This window comes from Malania oleifera, chromosome 4 (assembly GCF_029873635.1).
Source record: "Malania oleifera isolate guangnan ecotype guangnan chromosome 4, ASM2987363v1, whole genome shotgun sequence".
Classification (NCBI taxonomy): domain Eukaryota; kingdom Viridiplantae; phylum Streptophyta; class Magnoliopsida; order Santalales; family Ximeniaceae; genus Malania; species Malania oleifera.
Genome location: NC_080420.1, coordinates 19,053,949 through 19,077,178, shown reverse-complemented (window position 1 = coordinate 19,077,178; position 23,230 = coordinate 19,053,949). Strand labels below are relative to the sequence as shown.

General features: G+C 35.7%; 1 protein-coding gene across 1 annotated transcript; it reads right to left on the bottom strand.

The window, feature by feature from the left end:
• Positions 1–947: 947 nt before the first annotated feature.
• Positions 948–22,675, bottom strand: LOC131152875 (rust resistance kinase Lr10-like). Its single transcript, XM_058104808.1, has 3 exons — positions 21,532–22,675; positions 3,031–3,065; positions 948–2,193 (listed from the first exon to the last, which is right to left on the bottom strand). Exons 1-3 carry the CDS (start codon positions 22,431–22,433, stop codon positions 1,025–1,027), a joined length of 2,106 nt encoding a protein of 701 aa, XP_057960791.1. The 5' UTR covers positions 22,434–22,675; the 3' UTR covers positions 948–1,024.
• Positions 22,676–23,230: the final 555 nt, after the last annotated feature.

The window sequence follows — 23,230 nt, the reverse complement described above, 5'->3', positions numbered from 1 at the left end:
TACAAAATTAATCTAAATTGTTCGGTCTCACTTTTTTTTTTGTTTATATTTACATATACTAAAATTATAAAATTAATCCAAATTTATATTATTCAAAAATATAGATTCTAAGGGCATATGGCATCATTATTTGCTTCCAATTCTAAGTATTATTATTTAATCCTAATAGTGATACTTATTGTTATTTACTGATATTAATAGTAATAATATTGTTATTGTTATTAGTGTAAAAATTATTGTAATTATTAGTTTTGAATATTTTAATTAGTATAATTTACTAATAATAAGAATGACAATAACAAAAATTATTATTACTATCATTATTACTAATTATTAACATTCAAATTATTATTTAATATTAACACTAATTATAATAATTAATATTAGGAATTACTGTTATTCTTATTATTATTACTTTTAGTTCTTACTAAAAATAAAAATTATTGTTATGATCATCATCATCACATTTGTGTTACAATAATATACATATTTTTTTTTGAAAATAAAAAGTTTAAATGAAATTATTCGCTTAATAATATTATCATTACAAATTTAAGGCAGTCTTATGAACAGCCACATTGTGATAAAACTTGTAATATTGTATTTAAAAAATTCATGAACCGAACGAAAATATCATGCTCCTAAGTTCAAGTGCGTAGATTTCAAGCCTTATATTTGAACTTGTGTATAGAAAAATACAATATAAAATTTATGTTAAAATTTTTCTAAATCCATACAAATTCAATCCTCGAAACCCAGCTCTCAAACATTACCTAATTATTATTATTATTATTATTATTTTTTTCTGTGCAAAAGCTGCTACTGTGTCTTTCGAGTCATTGGCCTAAATAATAATAATAATAATAATAAATCTTCAAATTGACACCCCTAGAGGCTCGAGCAAAACCTTGCCTTCACAATATTTATGATGCTATCTAAGATTCATGTAATTTAAATTTCCCAAAGAATATTATTGTAGTAGCATGGCCTTTTAAAACCTGCTGTGTTTTTCTCTTTCAGAAGTTTATGTCACAAGATTCTCAGATGCGAGAGGTTCCACCATACTGACACTGCTGTCAATGGAATGACTTGTGTGCTCAGATTGCACCCTTGGAGGAGAACAAAGAAAGGGTTTAGGGGGCATTTCAATGGCTTCCACACTCCCAGACAACATTTCCACAACACTTCTCATTGAAGGACGGTCTTTGGGATTCATCTGAATGCACCATAAACCCACCACCGCCATTTTCCTTGCTATGTACTCCTCCTCCCTTACTACAGAATCAATCAGCACCATCTCTTGTTCTTCAATGAGTTTGTCATAAATCCAACCAGGAAACTGGGCTTCACTCGAACCCATAACAATAGACAGCCCATGCTCTTTCGCGCCAACCATCTCCAGTAGCAGCATCCCATAGCTATAAACATCAGATTTCTCAGAGGGCTTCCCAAAACTTCTCAAAAAAATCTCAGGAGCTATATATCCAATGGTACCCCTTGCACCCGTCATCGTGACGACGCTTCGAGTACGGGAGTACGCTTTTGCCAACCCAAAATCCGAAATTTTTGGATTAAAATTGCGGTCTAACAAAACATTTTGTGGCTTTATATCAAGATGCAAGATTCGCGAGCCGCACCCATAGTGCAGATACTCTATTCCATGTGCAACCCCGAGGGCAATTTCAAGTAGCCTTTCCAATCCCACCGAATGGTTTAACCCCTTCTTAGACAGCAAGTCCCCGAGGGATCCATTTGGCATGTACTCGTATATAAGCGCCTGTTTGGAGCCATCCCAACAGAAACCCAATAAGCGTATTATATTAATATGGTGAATGGTGCCAATGGTGGTGACTTCATTAATGAAATCGTGGCTAATGTCATTGGAATTCTCAAGCACTTTGACCGCAACAGTGCGACCATCTGACAAGTTTCCCTTGTAGACACTGCCGTAGCCTCCTCTGCCAAGTTTGTCTTTGAAGCCATTGGTGATCTTCTTAATATCATTGTAGGAATAGTTGCTTAGTAAGGTAGATCGATATTCCTCAATGAACTCCTCGGCACTTTTGCTCTCATGATCTATATTTTGATTCTTCCCAAAGCAGAATATCTTGAAGAATGGTGATGTTTTCCTTTTGTATTTGAAGATGAGGAATATGGTAGCCAGCACAACAGTAGAGCTTCCAGTTGCAACTCCTACGCAAGGTACTCAAAGCCTGATCAGAATGTACAACAAAGGATTCGCAATGGGAGAAAATGATGACAATGGGCCTAATTTAGTCGTTGTTTTTAAAATCATTTATAGCATCTGTTTGAAGGTAACCATCCAATTATGAGAGATAGGCCTTTGGGTTGAATACAATATGATAGAAAATCTCTCCATTTTGATGGAAAATGAATTCTAGAATGCATAGTGTTAGGAAATCTGCAAGAAATTCATGGCTGAAAAATCATTTTAACAAATATCAATACTTATTTCCATCACGATATATCCTTTTAAACACCTCAAAAATGTACAAATGTAAAAATATTTGGAATGATGAGTTAATGGCATGATACAAATGTAAGAGTAAACAAAAGAGACAAGTTAAAATGGTAAAACTTTGATATGAAAATTGATAAGAAAATGGCTTATAAATAGACTTTACATCAGAACACTACATCCTAACACTAACCACAAACTCTTATAAAATAGGATCACATACTAGCACTAACTACAACTCTTATAAGATAGGATCACATCTTAGCACCGACCACAACTCCTATAAAATAGGATCACATCCTAACACTAACCACAACTCCTACCAATGACTAGAGCTTCCAATAAATATTAATAAATATGAAATAAAACATTTAAATGTTAACATGGCAGCAATAGGTGTTAAACCCCTGTATACGCCTCACCCTTCTATTCTTATCCACAAACATGATGTGGGAGTATGAAAATTGAACGTAAGACTCATTTTTATGAGAGAAGTTTTTCAATCTAGTTATCCATGTCGGACAATTATTACCATAATTATGCTTGTGTACCTACAATGAGCTTCCAACTTTTGAATCGTTTTTGCCTGCAATATGAAGAACATAATAAAGGTTATGGTACGGTGATTATCAAATTCATTTTTCCAACAAAAGAAAGGATATCATCAAAATAAATAAATGAAAGATGAAAACTAGATTAAGATTAGAAGACAAGTTAACAACCTAGAACAATCTGAAACTGAACAATGCAAAATCAAACAAAAAAATCAAGGAAAAAACTAGGCAACAACCCATGAGGCTAGGAAAAAGCCTTGGAAAAATTTTTGAAGACCACACTCAACACTTACCTTTTAATAAAGGACAAGAATATCAGCGTAGTTTTCCTCCTAATATGTGTTTTTTTTTTTGGCACAAAGATATAAAATCACATTATCTATAGGAGATATTGATGAGGGCAAAATATGTATTATTGTAGCAAGGCGCCTTAGGCTATTCTATAAGGAAATCATTAGGTAGACTTAGGAAGGCATATATAACCCCAAGAGAATTAAGAAGGGTAATGAAGGGGTTGTACACCCTCAAAGTTTAAAACCCTAACTTAAGAGGGGCATTTAAGCTGAGGGAACAAAGCTTATATAAAAGAAGGGTCACATAGAGGTAGGACACTTTCATAACTTCTATTATTTTTCCTTTCTTTCTCTATCATGCCTTGACTTAAGCATCCAAGAGGTCCCTAAAGGCCACCCTAGGTCCTCCAAAGCTTGCTTCTCCTTTGCAAATGGTTCAAAACTTGGTTTAATGGATTTTTTATGACAACAAATTGGTGTGCTCAATAGGGAAAGAGGGATGTTCTCTTGCCACTATTTCAAGACCATATCAACTTCCCACAAAAAAACTAATTGTGACCAACTAGAAAGGATTAACTCTCTCGTGTCAATGCATTCTCTATAAAGTAGCTAGGCACCCTATAGACAAGTGATTCCCATGGAATAGTTTTGAGATTTTCAAAGATGAATACAAGCAATGCTTAGAGAAAATTTTTGGAAAAGAGGGATGCACTAATGAGGTAGAATCAAAGCCTTGCAGCACCTCCAGTCCCTTTGAGGAAGGGAAGAGAGGTTTTTGCTTTGGCAGAATTGGAGAAGAGTTTCACAACACCGCATAAAGTCAAAGAAGGATGGAAAAGAATAAGACCTTATTTGCATATATTCATAACAACTAGGAGGATATGTATCCCTTACAAATGATGTACCTATGTCATGCCCATAATCATATTTTACACCGCCGCCACTGCCACTGCCACCACCACCACCACCCCCATCCCCAGTCCCAATGCCACTGCCACCATCACCATCACTTGGTGGGCTAAAACCAAGATTGTCATTACATTGTGTACGTTCAGAGCTTGAACTTGAATTATGCATATTTATTGGTAGTTGATCACCTCCTTCTGCAGTACCACCAACCACTTCATCTAACCATTTTGAGTTATCCTAACCGTTGAGTAACGGCGCCTCTCTCTCCTCTAACCATGGACCCAAAGGATTATCTTCTCCAAAAATATAATCTAAATTGATAAGATTGAAACTATCTTCAATTTCCTATTGGCTTCTCTTATGGTATGTCTTAACTTTAACCTCATGTGGTAATGTACGAAAGCAAGTTTTTGCAGTCTCATGTACTTTAGTCTATTTCTTATTTTCATATGAATGAGGCTAAAGGTGCTCCAATTATACTCATAGTTCAAAGAAGATGTGGTTTAGCTAAGAATTCTGATTGCTATTCTTTGGAGCTCAGGAGCATACATGCCATAATGAATCCACCATTCGACTGTATGAATAATTAAAGTGAGTTTTATGTTAGTATAGCGTATTTTTCAAAAGTCAAATTTGAACATGAAAATAAAAAAAATAGATCCATTCATCCATTATTTAGCTATATTTACTAGGACTTGTTTGTTTCACTACCATTTGAGCCAACAGGGTCCCAAATGTCTCATGCCTATCCCGATATAACAACAACTAAAAAATGATGATTGTGAAGGTTAATTAATTAATTAGATATACTAATATATATTCTAGAAAGTATTATAGATACTGAAATAATTCATTATTCAATTCAATATAACTAATAGTTGATTAATAGCCCGAATTTGAGTGTCTATATCGGGTACCAACTTGGTTATCACTTTTTTAACCCTATCCATGACTTCTCTAACAACTTTAGGGGAGGGTGGGGCACCATAAAGAAATTAGGAGTTCATAAAAATATCCTAAAATTTAATTTATAAACATATTAATCAATAATAGTGTTTTAATGCAACTATGCATAATTAAAAGTTAAAATAATAAGAAGTTGTATTTTATTTACTCTTACTAGTAGCATGCAAGTCTTGGTGCAATTGAAAACTCCACTAGTTGTCAATAATTTTCCAATAATCTTTGTAGAATCGAAAATTTTTTGAATGGCCAACTTTGCCCTATCAATTGTCTCATATATGAAACTCATGGTCAATTTTTCATCACCACCAACCAATTTAAGAACCTTCACTAAGAGTTCCCGTACTTTAATTATATCAGATACGTTTTGACAAAACTCTTTCTCTAATATAATCTTCTTCGTATCTTATGTTGAGCCTGATTTTGCCATTCCAAACCTTGAGTTTTTCTAAGCATCAAATGTGAACATTTCTCTTAATGCTTGTTTATACCAAATAATAGTCTCCAAGGTAATAAAGTTGGTGGCAATTCGAGTGATGGTAAGGCAAAACAACTCTCTATTTTTGTGAATTTCTTCATGAAATTCACTGTCCATGTGTGGTTGTAAATGAAAAAGGTTATTGTTCTTTCATCTTATAAGACCTTCTTTATGTTACTTGTCAATATCTTCGAATAAGGTGTATGAAATGAGTGCACATGCTGTCTAGTAGAGATTAGGCCTCTTCTGCATTAACAATTTCCCTCCTACTTTCATTACAGCTTCATTATTAGTCAATATTTAGACAACATTCTCCTCTCCAATTTCTTCAACCACCTCATCCATTAATTTGAAATGAAATTATAGATTTAATAATTTTTACTACTTAATTTAAAATATACAAGTCCATAATACTATTTATATAGACAATCAAATTTAGAAAATTTCCTAAAATAATAATCAGCTATTCAGCTTGGCACATCAAAGGCATCAACTGACTTATGAAACATGATGCCTTTATTGCAGGAAACTAAAAAGTTTATTATGTTTTTTCTAGTTGGTCCTGACCAACGATCACATATAGTGGTTACACCTCTTTCCTTTCAAATGCCAGCAAAAGTAGATATATAATCTTTCATTCCCTGATACTCTTACTACAAATGAATTTCACAACCCCTTTCCAAACCTCTACAGCAATATCAAGCATAGACAGTATAAATGGAGAACCAGCTATATTTGCTGGAATTAGATTATAAATTAGTAATTTTTTTAACTAATTTTCCTAATTTACTTCTTAAAACTTTCAGTACCTTAGTTTTTATTTTTGATTGTTTTGCACTCTTACTTCTTTTTAAAATAGGATCCATTGCCCTTAGTCTAGCTTTAGGGGCATTGAGATTGATCCATTGTCATCCACTACCTCCAGTTTCTCAAACACTATAAGATCAAGCACTATTGAAACAACTGGCACCATGATTACCAAAGCCACCTTCCTTTTCATGAATATAACCCCCTCTAGTTGTTCTTGCTTAAAATATCTGTCTTTGTTCCCATTGTTGATGTGATCGTATGCTTTCTTGCCAAGAAAATCTCAGTCTTTCTTCTTTCGAGTCTTCTTCATCGCTCAAATTCTCAAAATCTCCTCTAATTTGAGTTTCTGCTTCTTCTTGCCTTTTTTTTGTTTATCTCTTTTGTTCTCGACATATTGTTGTAGATGTTTCATCATTTATTCCATTACTTGTGTGGTTATATTCGAGCATCCATCCACTTGACCTTTTTTATATGCCAAGTGTTGTTTCAAGCGTGTAATGCCTCCTTTAATTATCTTTCCACACAAGTTACACATAATAATATGTCTGTTACCATCCACCAGAGTACCAAAATGCCATCCAATGTCCTCACTAGGTAAGTTCTCATTTCTTTTCTCACCTTGATTTGATGATCTATACACAACATTGAAAATACAAAGTTACAGTCCTTATAAAAAATAAAAATATGATATAATATAGTTTACAAGTACTAAATAGTCCTTCTAATTTTAATTATTTATTACATAAGAATAAAATATAATATTTGATTAAAAATAATAATTAGTATTTATTTAAATATTTAAATAATTAAAAATTTAAAATATTAGATATTTCATCTATTAATAAAATAAGTCGTAAAAATAAAAAAATATCAATCATTTATGTACAATATATTTATTTTAAGACCATTACATTTATTTCTCAAATCTTGCAATTAGGAATTTAAGATTTTAGGTAAACCTCATATAATATATAATATATAAATAAAGCTAGATATGATATAATATATAAATAATATGATATATAAATAACTGAAGCAATATATAACATATAATAAAGCTATAATATTTAAACAATATGATATATATAAATTATATACTAGTTTAAGATTTAAGTAAACAACAAGAGAAAAAAAACAATAACAAAAGGAACTTGAAGAGTGAAGATTCAAGAGAGAGAGAGAGTGAACGGGTGCGTTGGAGGAGTCTTGAAGAGTCCACTCCAAGACCCAAAGTCTCGAACTCTCGAAGACCAGATGGGAGATGGGGCTGGCAGTGACTAGCGGAGCTACTGTAGGGCTAGTGGCGACTAGCAGAGTTGTTATAAGGCTAGCAAAGACTCATGGAGCTACTATAAGGCTAGCCTGCGACTGCTGGGTGGTGTTTTAGAAGCTAGGGTGGAAATTAGGGTTTCAAAAATGGGACACAACTAAAATTTTCTAAAAAGTTCAAAAATGCAGAACTACTTCTCAGTTTTTTCCCCTTTTTACTGAAATTTCAAAACAAAGACGATAAGTTGAGAAACTAACGGAGAGGGAGAGTGATTGATGGGGAGAAAGGAAGATGAAGAAGAAGAAGAAGAAGAAGAAAAGAGGAAGAAAAAGAAGAAGAAAGAGGGTTGAAGGCTGATGGGCAGCAGAGGATTAGGGATAGAATAGAATATTAACATAGAAAAGAAAGAAGAAGAGAAGAAATTGGAGTCATATATGTATATTTTGGGAAACATGTTAGCACTCTGGTATTGTATATAATTATATATGGTTATATTTATTTGATTTCTGCTTCTCGCTACTTAGGTTGATGGTTGAGTTTAATCCAGTTTGATATTAGAGCATTGCAAATTTTACAGTATATAAAAAAAAAACCAAGTTAAATAGCTGGTCGTTACACTAAGAACGAATAGCTTAAGTGTTTGGGTCAAGTTGATGCTCATCCATGTACATCAAGCTCGCCTATGAGCACTCCTCCGATCCTAACAAGTGGTGTTTAAAAAATTAATATGAATTTTACTTATGATTTTGTCTCACATTGGGAAAAACATAGTGGAGGATAGGTGCTTATATACATGGTTGGGCCCAAGATCATAGGGCTTAAGTGTTTGTGTCAAGTTGGTGCTCATCCATGCGCATCAATCTCGCCTATGCTTACTCGCTTGGTCCTAACAAATGGAATCATAGCTGCTTATCAAGAGGTCTTGGGTTCTAGTCTTGTTGCCTACATTTATTACGTGGCGTTTAAAAAATAATTATTTATTCCTTATAATGGGTGTTATTTATCATGTGTTTATCCCTCCACATGCTATTAGGTTGTACATAAGGAGGAGTGTTAAAGCTTGATATACATTGTTGGCTCACAACCTAATAGCTTAAACTTTTAGGTTAATGTGGTAATCTAACACTCATGATAGCAAGCTACAAAGAGGAAAAGAAAGAGTAAAAAGGCGTAGGGGAATATAATTATAGTGGTTTAAGAAAGGAAGTGCGAGATTAGCTTACCTAATAGGCCTCGTGCCTAAAGGGAAAACTGAGGACCTCTGGCATAACCATGTTTTATTTAACAGTGTCTTTATGGAGCACATATCAGCACAACATGCGAGAAGACACAGTGGATCATGAAAGAGAAACATAGAGGCTTCGGAGAAAGGAGGAACACTCGCATGCTCCTCACTAGGATCTTTGGTAAGTAGGGAACTAGATGGGTAGAGGAAGTAGGACGACAATGAGAACTATTTTCTTTGAAGATTCTCTATGCCTTTTCTTTCACTAAGGGAGGCAGCAAAGGCTATGAAATTCTACTCTAACATATAAGAGAGCATGAAAGGTTCGGCGGCACCATATACAAATATAAGGATACATTGATGTGGAATTTGTGTATGTAAAAAAAAAAAATATTGATTATGGGCTTCAGTCCATAGGAGGTAAGGTTGGGTTCACAAATAAGCTTCTAGAAGCACACAATCCCTTGTGAACAATAAGATGTTTCAAGTTAGCCACTATTTTAGTCTCTAGGTCTTAGAGGAGAAGGAAGGTTCCTTTGTTGAGTTGTGAAGGTGTCAGGAATTAGAATAAAGATTTCTAAATAGGAAGTGCATAAAAATAAAGGATAAAAGGATCCATCACCTTAAAGAGGGCTAGACTATCTTAGAGGCATACTAAGGCTTAACTGGCCAGAAGTAAATAAAAATAAAAATAAAAATAAGTACCCTTCCATCCATGAAAAGACGAGGGACCCATGGAGAATAGCTTGCACTCAAGGCGACAAGTGAAGCACCACCACCCAACCTCATGGGGATGCTTCTTTAACTGATAGTAGGCCCTAATGGTTCTATGGTAGGCTATTATCTGCTTGTAGAAGAAGGAAGCAAAGCAAGTCAAAGTTGGCTAGGAGTTGGGGGCTAACTAACCTAGTCAACTATTATAACAACTCAAGACATCTGAGAAGAAAGGCTGGAGTGGAAAGCATAGAGTGGCCAAGGATCCCTCATATAAAAATGTCTCCTTTGGTCGTGGATGAGAAGTGTAATCCTTGAGACTAGATAATTGTAGGTTGATGGAAAGGGGATTATAATTGGTGAGTTGTAGGTGTACTAGGTCCTCTTAACTTAAGCAGCACACCTCATCTTTAGCATTAAAGAGGTGGAGCTTGAGACTCTCCATAAGGGACTTCAACCAAAGTTTCTTTCCTTAAGGAGATAAAATAGAAGGATGTTGTGATATGGAACGTATAATGAAGATGCACAATGGAATAAACAACAACAAGTGAATGTAAATTACACACACAACCAAAACAAGATCAACACAAAGATTTACGTGGTTCAGCAAAGCCTACATCCACGAAGCAATGACACACAAATTTCATTATGGAAATCAAAATGTACACAATACACTTCTCTAATGAATTTTCTCACTCTCAAAATATGTTTAGATGACATATATAGAGTTTTCTCAGAGGTTTCCCCCCGTTTTCCCAACCACCCAACGTTCAAAAATTCAAAATTTTAGAAAATTGCTGCAGCCTAGGCGCCCCTCGTCGACAAACACAAGAGCTTCGTTGACGAGACCAAGAAGAACCTTTGTCGATGAATACAGGGCTCTCGTCGGCGAAGCCAAAAGTTTGAAATTTCCTGTTCTCGGTAATTATTCGTCGACGAGCTTTAGAGCCATTGTCGACAAACCTCTGATGTTCCCTAGTCGACGAGCATAGGCCTTTCGTCGACGAGTCTTGCTGTGCTGTCTCCTTTATGTTTTTCCTCCTTCCTTCTTTTCTTATTAAAATAGAAGTATAAAAGCCACAAATAACAATCTCCACCTTGACGATTATACACCCCTTAGGAGAATTTCAAAAACATGAACTGCTTCACTTTGAACTTAAAAACTCTTGGTTGGGTATGTCTCCCTTCTATCACTTGGAGGCATTGAGTAAGTCTAAACAATGCTTGAACTTCTCTGAAGTAACTAATTTGGTCAAAATATCTGCTGCATTATCAGATGTGTGAAATTTCTCCAACATAAGTTCACCTAAAGCAATTAATTTTCATACTTTGTGGAACCTCACATCAATGTGCTTGGTCCTAGCATGGTATACCTAATTCTTCACTAAGTAAATGACACTCTGACTATACAATGTACAACCACACCATCTTATTGTAACCCCAACTCTTTGACTAAACCAGTAAGCCATAAAGCCTCTTTTGTAGCTTCGGCAACTACCATATACTCCACCTCAGTCGCGAACAGTGCAACTAGAGACTGCACCATGGATCTTCAATATATCGGTCGTTCTACAAGGATAAACACATATCCTGTTGTAGACCTTCTGTCATCTATTTCTTCGGCATAATCTACATCAACAAACTCCATAACTGAAGGACAACCCTATTGCTTGCTGAACATGATGCCATATCCCGATGTACCCCCAAGTATCGGAGTATCCATCTTATGGCTTCCCAATGCTGCCTTTCTAGATTAGAGAGGAACTTGCTCACTACGCTTACTGTATGTGTCAAATCTGGCCTCATACATACTATGGCATACATTAAACTTCCCACAGTACTAGCATAGGGGACCTTTGACATGTCTTAGATTTCCTCATCCGAATTGGGGCAGTCTACAGTAGACAATTTGAAATGATTCGCTAGAGGTGCACACACCGGTCTTGCATCATTCAAGCTAAACCTCTCCAACACCTTCTACACATAACTACCTTGAGATAGCCATAATCTCCTTGCAGTTCTGTCTCGGTGAATCTCCATCCCAAGTATTTTATTGGCTGAACCAAGATCCTTCATGTCAAATTCCTTATGCAACAGGTCCTTTAACTGATTCACATCAGTTAAATCTCTTGCAGCTATCAATATATCATTGACATACAATAACAAAAAAAAAAAGTGAGCCATCATCAAATTTATTCGCATATACGCAGCAGTTATACTCACACCGTTTGTAGCCAATCTTCATCATATAGGAATCAAACCGTTTATACCATTGCCTTGGAGACTGTTTCAGCCCATAAAGAGATTTCTTCAACCTGCAAATAAAATTTTCTTTTTCTGGTTCAATGAATCCCTCCAGCTGTACCATGTAAATTTGTTCTTCCAAGTCACTGTAAAGAATTGTCGTCTTCACATCCATTTGTTCCAAATGAAGATCGTAATAAGCTACCAACCCCAACATAATTCTAATAGAAGTATGTCAGACCACTGGAGAAAAGATCTCATCATAATCTATCCCTTTCTTTTATGAGTATCCTTTTGCCACCAACCGTGCCTTAAACTTCTCACCTTCCTTTTCTGATATTGTCTCCTTCTTCCTATACACTCATTTGCACCAAATCAGTCTCTTCCCATATGGAAGCTCCACTAACTCCCAAGTTTTATTCTTATGCAATGATTCTATTTCCTTAATCATTGCTCCCATCCACCTATCTTTCTCCTGGCCGTGCACCGCCTCTTGAAAAGAAGTTGGATCGTTGCAATAAATAAAGAAAGCATAAGATACTAGCTCATCAAAACCATACTTTGACGGAGGCCAAATAGTGTGTCTGGATCTTCTTAGAGAAATATCGTCGACTTGTTGGCTTTCCAAGCTAGACCTCCCTGCAACCACAGGACCATGATCATTTCCGTTGCCCTGAGCTTCTAACTCCACCTGCACAATATGTTCATCACTGCCCCAACTTTCTAGCTCCTGTTTCTATTCATCAAACTCTTGAGTACGCTTTACCATAGCCTTCTCATCAAAGACTACATCTATATTGATCACCCCACAACTTATACCCCTTTACACCCTCTGGATATCCCAAGAAGATGCAATGACGAGACTTCGGGTCAAGCTTAGACCTCTCCTCTCTAGACACGTGAACATAGGTTGGACACCTAAATACCTTCAATTCAGAGTAGTCTACTGCATTTTTCGTTCAAACATCTTCTGCCACTTTACCCGCTAGTGATGCCCTTGGTGATTGGTTAACCAGAAAACAAGTCATACTAACTGCCTCAGCCTAGAAGTTCTTCAATAGCCCTATATTCAATCTGAGACACCGAGCCCTATCAGCAAGAGTCTTGTTCATCTGTTCTTCCACACCATTTCGCTGAGGTATCCGGCGAACTATAAAATGTCTCTTGATGCCTTGCTTCGTACAAAACTCCATAAACCGAGAATCATCGTACTTCGTCCCATTATCTTACCTTAAGTATTTGATTCTCCTCCCTGTCAGGTTTTCCACTTTAGCCTTCCAAATCTTAAACTTGGCAAATTGATTACGCGTGCAAACTGCGTAATTGGGCACTTTAACCCGGTCTTTACGACTTATATTTTTAATTAAATGTCCAAATTTTTTCAATATTTTAATAAAGTGCCGAAATTATCATTCTTGAGTTTTATTGTGCAATTTATGAGTTTTTGATAATTTGTTATTGCAAGAAAAGTCCCGGGAACCAAAACTAACACCTGTTTGTATTTCATGCATAATTTTTCCGTCCAAAGTCTGATCGAGGCCATTCAAATTTCTGGAAAAAGAGGAAAGGATTATCTACAACTTTCATGTTTTGAGTTTTATGAGAAACTAGCTTCAGAAGGGTCGAATATTGCGTTGAACAAAGAGCAAAAATGCCGGGTCGGGTCAAGTTGTCGGGTCGAGTTGGTTAAACCGGGTCTAGGGCTTCCCCTAATCTCTTTTAAATTCTTCTTCTTCCCTCCCTTCTTTCCTAGACAGCCCTGTGGGCTGCTCTCCTTCTTCCCCTTCTTCATCTCTTCTTCTTCTTCTTCTTCTTCTTCTCCTTCTCTTTACCTTGCTTTATTCTCATCCTCTCTCTCTCTGTTTCTATTTTTATTTTTCTTTCACTAAGCCCAGCACCTCCACAGCCTCCCCTCTGCAAACCCCTCTACTGCAACTCCTGTTCCGGTGATTCCATCACAGCACTAGTCCGAGAGCCACACACAGTAGAAGCCACCCTCAGCCGAGTTCTCCTCTGCAACCTACCAGCAACCCGCGGACAGCCCACTCTCCACCAGCATATTCCAGCCACGGCGCTGTTGTCCTCTGTCTCCACCATCCCGAGGACCATACCAGCAGCCAACCGTGAGCCACAGCAGATGGCCAAACACCCGAGCACAGCAGCAAGCCTCCTTGCTATCACTGCCAGTCCACAGCCAAGCACCAAGCCTACCTTTTCTCTATCTCTCTCTCTTTTTTTCTATCTCTTTCTTTTATTTATTTATTTATTTACCTTTTTGTATTGAAAGTTGAACATGGTTAAATTAGTATTAAGGTTTATTTTAGATTTTAAATAATTGTTAAGTTGTTTTTGCCTTTGGAAAATTAAATTAGTTGTGTTTTTTTTGTTCAAGATTTATTTTTATTTTTTTGTTGAAACTCAATTTAGATTAGGTTCGATTTTATCAAAGTTTGTATTTTTCTTATGGTTTTTCGTTTTATTGATACAGTGAGCCACCGTGGAATTAATTTGACCCAAAAATTGTGTATTGTGAGCATGAGTGGCTAAGTTCGGTAACTCGGGTTGTGGGTCAATGTCGTTTGTTTTCCATGGTTTATTAGTTCTCCTAAGAAATTATTGTTAAACTTTTATTTGGTTAAAACCAAATATTGAAGGCATCGTTGATAAATCGCTGGCTCTTATTTCTTGTTTTGTTGTTGATGATAGGCACATCAAAACCTTGATTTAATCTAGGATTTTAATCAACTAATTTTTACATAAAATTCAGTTGATGCTTAATGAGAGTTTTTATTTTCTTCCGTTTGGATGTGGCCAATTTTCTCGATCTTTAGTAATAAAATTTCATCTTATTAATGCCTTGATTGGATTAACAAGAAAAGGAGTAAGGCCTAGGAAATTAGTAAATGGTGGAAGCAAACAGACGTTAAACTCGTAACCGAGTGTTTGGTAAAATTGTTTCAGTTAATCTGTTTAGTTTTGGTTGCGTTTTTTTTTAGAGTTATATTTTTGGAAAATTGATAAAATTTCAATCTCATTTTGATAGTTTACTCAAGCTTCTCTCACTTTGTTTACTGTTTTCAAAATCATAAAAGATCAAAAAGATTTTCAAACCCTATTTTTCAGCAACAGGATTTCACTAAACTTTCATAAATACTTTGATACTCAGTGGTTCCTGTGGAATACGATCCTTGACTCATCCTTTATACAATTTGACACTTCTGCGCTTGGAAGCACAACTCAAAATGAGTCACAAACGTACTAGATTTGTGACGCATAAAGTAAACCCAAACCTTCCATAAGTAATCATCAATAAAACTCACATAGTAGACATGTCCACCCTTTGATGCAACTCTAATTGGGCCCCAAACATCTGAATGTACATAGTCAAGAATTCCTTTCGTCTTGTGAGTAGCTGAACTGAATTTTGCCCTGTTCTATTTTCCAAGAACACAAAACCTATAAAATTCCAACTGACACATTTTCAAACCTTTCAACAATTTTCTCTTGTGTAGTTCTTTCATGTCATGTTCTCCCCATATGTCCAAGGCGCATATGCCACAAGACAGTCTCATCTGATTCAGCATCCACGGCTGCAACTCCACCTACAACGGTAGTTCCCAGCAATGTGTAAATATTCCCATTCAATTTCTGCCCTTTCATCACAGTTAGATTACCTTTCCATACCGTCAAGACTCCACTTTTGGACTTGTAATTGTAGCCATTATAATCCAAAGTGTCAAGAAATATGAAACTCTTTCTCAACTCAGGTATATGTCTTACATTACACAATGTTCTTTCAGCACCATCAAACATTTTTATCTTTACATTTCCTATGCCAACGATCTTGCAAGAAGCATCATTACCCATAAGAATTATTCCAGAATTTACTAACCTGCAAGTACTGAACCACTCTTTGTTTGGAGTCATGTGATAAGAATATGCCGAATCAAGTATCCAAGAGTCCGTTAGATTATCCGACTCCGCTGAAACTGATAGAACATCATCATTCGTTGAATCCTCTTCTTAAACAACATTCACAGATTTAGAAATCCCCTCATGCTTATCAGCATTTCCTTTCTTCCAATTCGGACACTCTGGTTTCACATGCCCCTTTTTACCACATTTATAACACCAAATTTCCTTCTTCTTCTTGGATTGATTTCGGGATTTCTGATTAGACCCATTTTAAAACTTTCCTTTGCCTCACTCATTACTATCCTTTACCACAAGTCCTTCTCCTTCATCACATATTTTCAACCTTTGATGAAAATTTAACAAAGCACTTGTTACCTCTTCCAAATCAAGTGTTTCTTTTCCCCGCGTAAGAGTGGTCACAAGATTTTCGTAGGTATGAGTTGAGGGCAAAGAATTTAACAGCATCAAAGTCTTATCATCCTCATCAAACTTCACATCAACTCTCATAAGATCACTTATGATTTAATTAAACGCATTGATGTGTTAATCTAGATTAGATCCTTCTACCATCTTAAGCCAATATAAACGCTGCTTAAGAAAAAATTTGTTATTGAGGGATTTAGACATGTACAAACTTTCTAACTTTCGCCGGATAGCCACTGGAGAATCCTCCTCCATCACCCGATAGAGAACTTTGTCGGTCAAACACAAGCGTATTATCGACTCTGCCTTTGCTTTCAAATCTAACCATGTTGCCTCATCCATTCCTTCCAGCTGAGTATCAAGCAAAGCCTTAGCCATTCCTTGTTGTACAAGAATATCTTTCACTCTTCTCTACTATAAACTGAAGTTTTTGGTTCCATCGAATTTGACAATGTCAAATCTTGCAGAAGACGATCCCGATGCCATAACAACAATCGCTCTGATACCAATTTGTTGTGATATGGATCGTACAATGAAGATGTACAACGGAATAAACAACAACAAGTGAATGCAAATAACATACACAACCAGAACAAGATCAACACAAAGATTTACGTGGTTTGGCAAAGCCTACATCCACGAAAGCAATGGCACACAAATTTTACTAAGAAAATCAAAATGTACACAATACACTTCTCTAATGATCATTCTCACGCTCAAAATATGCTCAGATGACATATATAGAGTTTCCTTGAAGGTTTCCCCCTGTTTTCCCAACCACCCAACGTTCAAAAATTCAAAATTTTAGAAAACTACCGTAGCCCAAGCGCCCCTCGTCGACCAACACAGGAGCTTCGTCGACGAGACCAAGAAGAACCTTCATCAACGAATACAGGGCTCTCATTGATGAAGCCAAAAGTCTGAAATTTCTTGTTATCGATAATTATTCGTCGACGAACCTCTACTATTCCCTCATCGACAAGCATATGCCTTTCGTTGACGAGTCCTGTTGTGCTGGCTCCTTCATGTTTTTCTTCCTCCCTTATTTTCTTATCAAAATAGAAGTATAAGAGCCACAAATAACAAAAGACATGAGGGGAACAATCAAATTCAAAAATAGAAAATCAACTTCTTACTTATGGAAAAATGAATCGAATGGTCATTAAGATATGAGTAGATGAGGAGCACTTGAAGAATATTTGAAAAACATCCAAAGAACATTGAAAGAACATTTGAAGAAGAAAAGAAAATTAAAAGGCATACCTTCGAATTTGTCCTTTAGAAAATGTCTCAACCCTTTTCTTGGAAAGAGGAGTATGGTGGAGGGAATGGAATGAAGGGGCTTGATTTAGGAGAAACAAAGGTTTGGAAAGAGAGAGATTTCAAAAACCATGAAAGTGTAACTACCAATTAATCACTTTCAGAATGTGCCCATTTAGCTTCTTAAAGAGACACATAAATAGAGCACCTCGGTTACGTGACTAAAGGCAGAGGAATCTTGGGAAACACCCTTAGCAAAGCATGTCGCCTCAATTAAGAGAGGGTCACATCGGCCACTAAGATAGGATGCGGAAACCTTGGGAAATACCCATGAAAGAGAAGGTCACCTTGGTTGTAATACTAGAAGTAATGACCTTGGAAAATATCCTTGTGAGAACAAGTCATTAACATCCCCAAGACATGAAGGGGAAACCTTGGAAAATACCCTTGATAAAGCAAGCCATTTAGTTAAAAAGCTTGGGGTAACCTTGGGATATACCTTTTGAGGAAAACCCGAATGGACCGCATCAATAAAAGGAGAACCTCACCTAGATGAAATTAAAGGTCGTCACCCAAGTCTAAAGCACTAAGGAGCACTTCGACTAATTGCACCTTTACTAGAGGAAATTTAAGGCCAAAGGAAACCTCATTCTAAAGCATCGAGGAGCACCTCAACTAGAGGAAATTTAAGGCCAAAGGCCACCTTGGTTTGAAGCAACAAGGAGCAAATCGGCTAGAGAAATTCAAAGCCAAAGGCCACTGCAATCTAATGCAAGGAGAAGAACCTCAACTAAAAGAAATTCAAGATGAAAGGTTGTCTCTGTGTAAAGCACAATGGAGCACATAGGCTAGAGGAAATTTAAGGTCAAAGGCCACCTCAGTTTGAAGCATCAAGACTAAAGGAAATTTAAAGGAGAAGGGCGACCTCGATTTAAAGCACCAAGGAGCACCTTAGTTAGAGAAAAATGGGCCAAACACCACCTCAATCTAAAGCATCAGGGCACCTTTCGGCTTGAGGAAATACAAAGGCCTAGGGCCACCTTAGTCTAAAGCACCAAGGAGCACCTCAACTAGACCAAATGAAGAGGCCAAGGGCCACCTTGGTCAAAATCATCAATGAACACCTAGAGGAAATTCAAGGCCAAGGGCCACCTCAATCTAAAGTACCAAGCACCACCTAAGCTATTAGAAACTTAAAGGCCAAGAGCCTCCTTGGTTTGAAGCACCAAGGGGCACCTCAGCTAGAGAATGAAAAGGCCGAAGGCCACCTTGATCTGAAGCACTAAGAAACCTCTCAGTTAGAGAAAGAAAAGGCAAAAAGTTACCTCTATTTGAAGCATCGTGAAGCACTTTGGCTAGAGGAAATTCAAGGTCGAAAGCCTCTATAATGGTCTTGGATTCACTTGATTTTATGAATTGGACAATTTGGTGTAACAATATATATATATATATATATATATATATATAAAATTTAAGTTAGCATTTGGTTTGTGGGATTACAAAAGTTCCCATAAAACAATATTTTTGAAAATCTCATTCTTACAAATTGGACTAATCCTGCCTCATGGGACTATTATTATTTAATTTGCATTATAAGATTTTTAGGAATGTATACAAGATATCTATGTTAGTGTTTGGTACAACATGTGAATCCTATTAGACATTTTATAAAATTACCTACTAAGAATATGTGATAGATTAAATTTATTTCCTAAATATTTCTAACATCATTAATAAAAAATATTCAACACTATTTATTTCCTATTTTTGATGGGAATACTTCACTCTTAGGAAATGTGATATTTATGTAAATGGTAAATAGATAAATGGGACAATCCATATTTAAATGGGCATTCATAAATAGGTAAAAAATTTATGTAGATGAGTCGTAAATGAATAAGTGAATCATTAGTGACCTAATTCATTTTTTTTAACGAAGACTAGGGAAGGATTATCCCTCCATTTAAGATTTGGAACCATAAAGTGTAAAATACCGTACTAGTATTAGACTCATATTCTTGAGTTCCAAAATCTACATAAGATAATCATTCATTACAAATATTTATTATCCGTTTTTACCCGACCTAATTTGATCCAAGCACTCATTTAAAATCATATTGAAATTTCAAACCACCATAAGGCTCAAATACTGGATGATCTAATTACCAATTGCAAAAGATAAAAAATAAAAATAAAGAGAGGCTAGTGGGGCAGAGCTAGAAGGAGACAAATGAATATGCTTGGTTCAACTTCAGGGCAATAAGTAATGGGGTCAAGCTTGAGTACCACTTAAATCCTAACCTATTTAAACTAAATTTTTTAAATACATTTTTATTCAATTTTACCTTAATTTACTCTAGTTGATAGTACTTTATATCAATTTAAAAAAAAAAAACAGAATATTTTTAACCACAAAATAACTTATACTATTCCCACTAATTTTATGCATATGGTACATCATAAAATCACTCCAAATAGTGGACCCTTATTAAGTGGAATTATGGAACCTATGATTTGAAAAAAAAAAAAAAAAATTTCAGCTGGAAAGGTCTCATTGAGAAATTATATAAGAGACCTCCCCTCTACGTGTGCCTATTTCCTAAATTATACATATAATGAAAATGGATCCTCCTCTTTACATATTTGATATTAATAAATATAGAACAAATTTGTCATATATATAACATTTAAAATACAAGCACATAGACACGTGAAGGAAAAATTATTAGGTAGATCGAGTTTATCACGTTACTCATAGACTAATCTAATAAAGTAATGACAGTACATACAATACACCACATAAGTAAAACACAATTGACTTTCTTTTCAAAACAAAGAAAATTAATTTTCCTTCAAATAAAAATTAAGTACAAAAAAAAAAAAATCTGCAGTTGAATTTTCTTTCGAAAACAAATTACAATGAGATTCATAGTTAATTCATGGTTAAACTTTTTTTTTTTTAAATCATTTTTAATATAATTATTTTACAAAAAATTGAAAATTTAAGTGTTAATTTAATTAATAGTTTTAGCAGATTCATTGGTTGTTCATCAAAACATTTATATTTTACTCAACAAAAAATGTTATAAAATTTCTAAGCTAATTTTTAATAGACAAATTAATGAATTTATTTAATTTTCAAATATCTATAAAATTATTTAATCATATGATTATTTTAACTATTTTTAAAATTTTATTTGGCCAACCATAAAATTTTATAAAATACAAATAAATAATAGTGTTATACTTTTCATACAAAAAAATATAGTTCATTCTATAATAATATTACGTTTAATTAAATAAATATTAAATGATAAAACGTTTTATTTTTTAATATGAAATTGCATAGACAAAAATGAATAATAGAAGCAATATTGATTTACAAAAGAAAATTAACTATTTTTTTTTTTTGTAGTTTTTAAGCATAAATTAACTTGTATATCTTTGCAATTTTTTCTGGAAACAAAATTTTAAAAAAAATTATGGGAAGGAAAAATAATCAATAGTTTTTTTAAAATATTTTTTAAAAAAGAAAGTTAATTATGTTTTATTATATGATGTAGTGTAGTTGTCACAAGTTTATGAATGACACTAATTGAAGTTTATGACTAACTAAGAGGGGGAGGACTATAATTGTGAGGCCGACGACTCTTTGGAAAGACCTACTTTTTCATGTTTTTTTGGTGGGGGGACAGGACTAGAAGAGGGCACGATTGAAAATGCTTGATTCAACTGCAGGGCAATAGAGAAATGCGGTCAAGTGTGAGGACCACTTCAATACTAACTTATTTATAATAAATTTTTAAATACAGTTTTTTAGTTCATTTTTACTTGAATTTAGTTCTTGAAAATAATTTAGAGAGAGAGAGAGAGAGAGAATATTTTAGACCATAAAATAATTGATACTATTGCCACAAAACAGTATTAATCAACGCTTAAAGTTCAAGGATGGATGGGGCAGTGCTGTGAACTGTAGAGAGAGAGGGACACTCACTTACGCTGCCGCGAGTCACAGCCGCCTTCGCAGAAACAATCAATGAGCCTGGAGCTGGAATCGTAGCCGCATCGTCCACCTCTGTTCCGGCAGTTCTCGCAGTCGGAAAGAGACGGCCATTGCAACGAAAACCCATCGCTAAAAATGTCCGCTAGCACCCTCCTGCGCTCCCTTTCTCCCTTATTGAACACCCCAAATCCATCAACCAGTACAATATTCGCAATATTCTCCTTCGTGTCGTTCAGGAGGCGAGCTTTAGTCAAACTAGCAGTCGACACAGGCATCGCCACGAACTCGCACCCACTTGGCACCTCCGCCGGACGCAGCGGCGGAGAGTAGCCGTCGAGTCGATTCACCTCCTTCCGGAGGTAAAAAGACTTAACACCCTCTCCGCAGCTATAGTTGGCGAGAACCCCATCAAGGACGAGCCCCCCATGTGATATTGAACACTTAAGGAAGGTGAGATTCACACCCAAGGGGGACAGCTCAAGCGGCGCAATATCGGAAGGGCGAGGAGGAGGTGGGAGATTCTGCAGAGACTCACAGGAGCTGGAGTTCAGATCCGTGATGAGCTGGTCGTCGACAACGGTGATGAGTTTTTCTGTGGGGAAGATTTGTTTGACACGGAACTGTCTGGCGCCGCCGAGGTTTAGGGCGGCGCGGGAGGTGGAGTTCTCGCACAAGATCATGTACTCGGAGAGAGGGAGGCCGCACTTGAGGGGGGCCTGGTCGTCGGTCTCGGAGGAGAAGGGGAAGGAGAAGGTGTAGTTGCCGCAGTTGAAGGGCTTGCAGAAGTCGTAGTATGATGATGAGATTGAGTCGTCGTTCTGTGGCCGGCAGGTGGGTGTGAGTTCTAATGCGGTGAGGAGGGAGATGAATATTGCAATGGATTTGGCCTCCATGAGTTTGGAGGATTTATGGCCACACGAACTTTTCTGAATGAATTTGTACTGTGCCGCTGGTTCAATCTTTCGTTTGGAAAAAGTAGCTAGACGCCACAGGAAGACTCATTGGTCGACGCAAATTTTTAATATTTAGATTTTTACCCTTAATTTGTTTCTAATATTTAGATTTTTTCCCCCAAGCTTATATAATAATATTGATCCACACCATTTGCAGAGAGAAATAAAAATAAAAATTAAACAATTTATCACATGGGTTTGTACAAAGATTATTGGCATCTTAGTTAGCAAATTGAACTGTATAAAACTTAAAATGTATTTTTTGAAAGGGCTTGTGAAGTTTATTGTATAGATGATTATTTTGCTTGTGAGCATACAATATATAGTCCTATTTCAAATCTTGATCGGTCCATTGAAATCCAAGAAAATTATAATACTGATTTAATAGTTGTTTCAAATAAAACATAATACAATATTGGAGTTAATTAAAACTAAATAAAGGAAATTGGCATCGTGAAATTCTACATGGCACTCCCAAATGGGAAAACAAACAAGAAACGAAAATGTCATTTCTTCAAAAAAGAAAAACAAAAGAAAATCTTATAGTCTTATGAAAACAAAGAATAGGTTTAAAAGTGTATTTGTGCATAGATGGAGAAAATAGTTGACTAACCATTTCAAGGATATATCATTAACTATAAGTACTCCTATCGTCATCCATTAGAAAAAATAGTTAATGTGTTTAAGTATGTATGTGCGCATGCACGCACATTTAGTAGGATAGAAAATAAAGAATG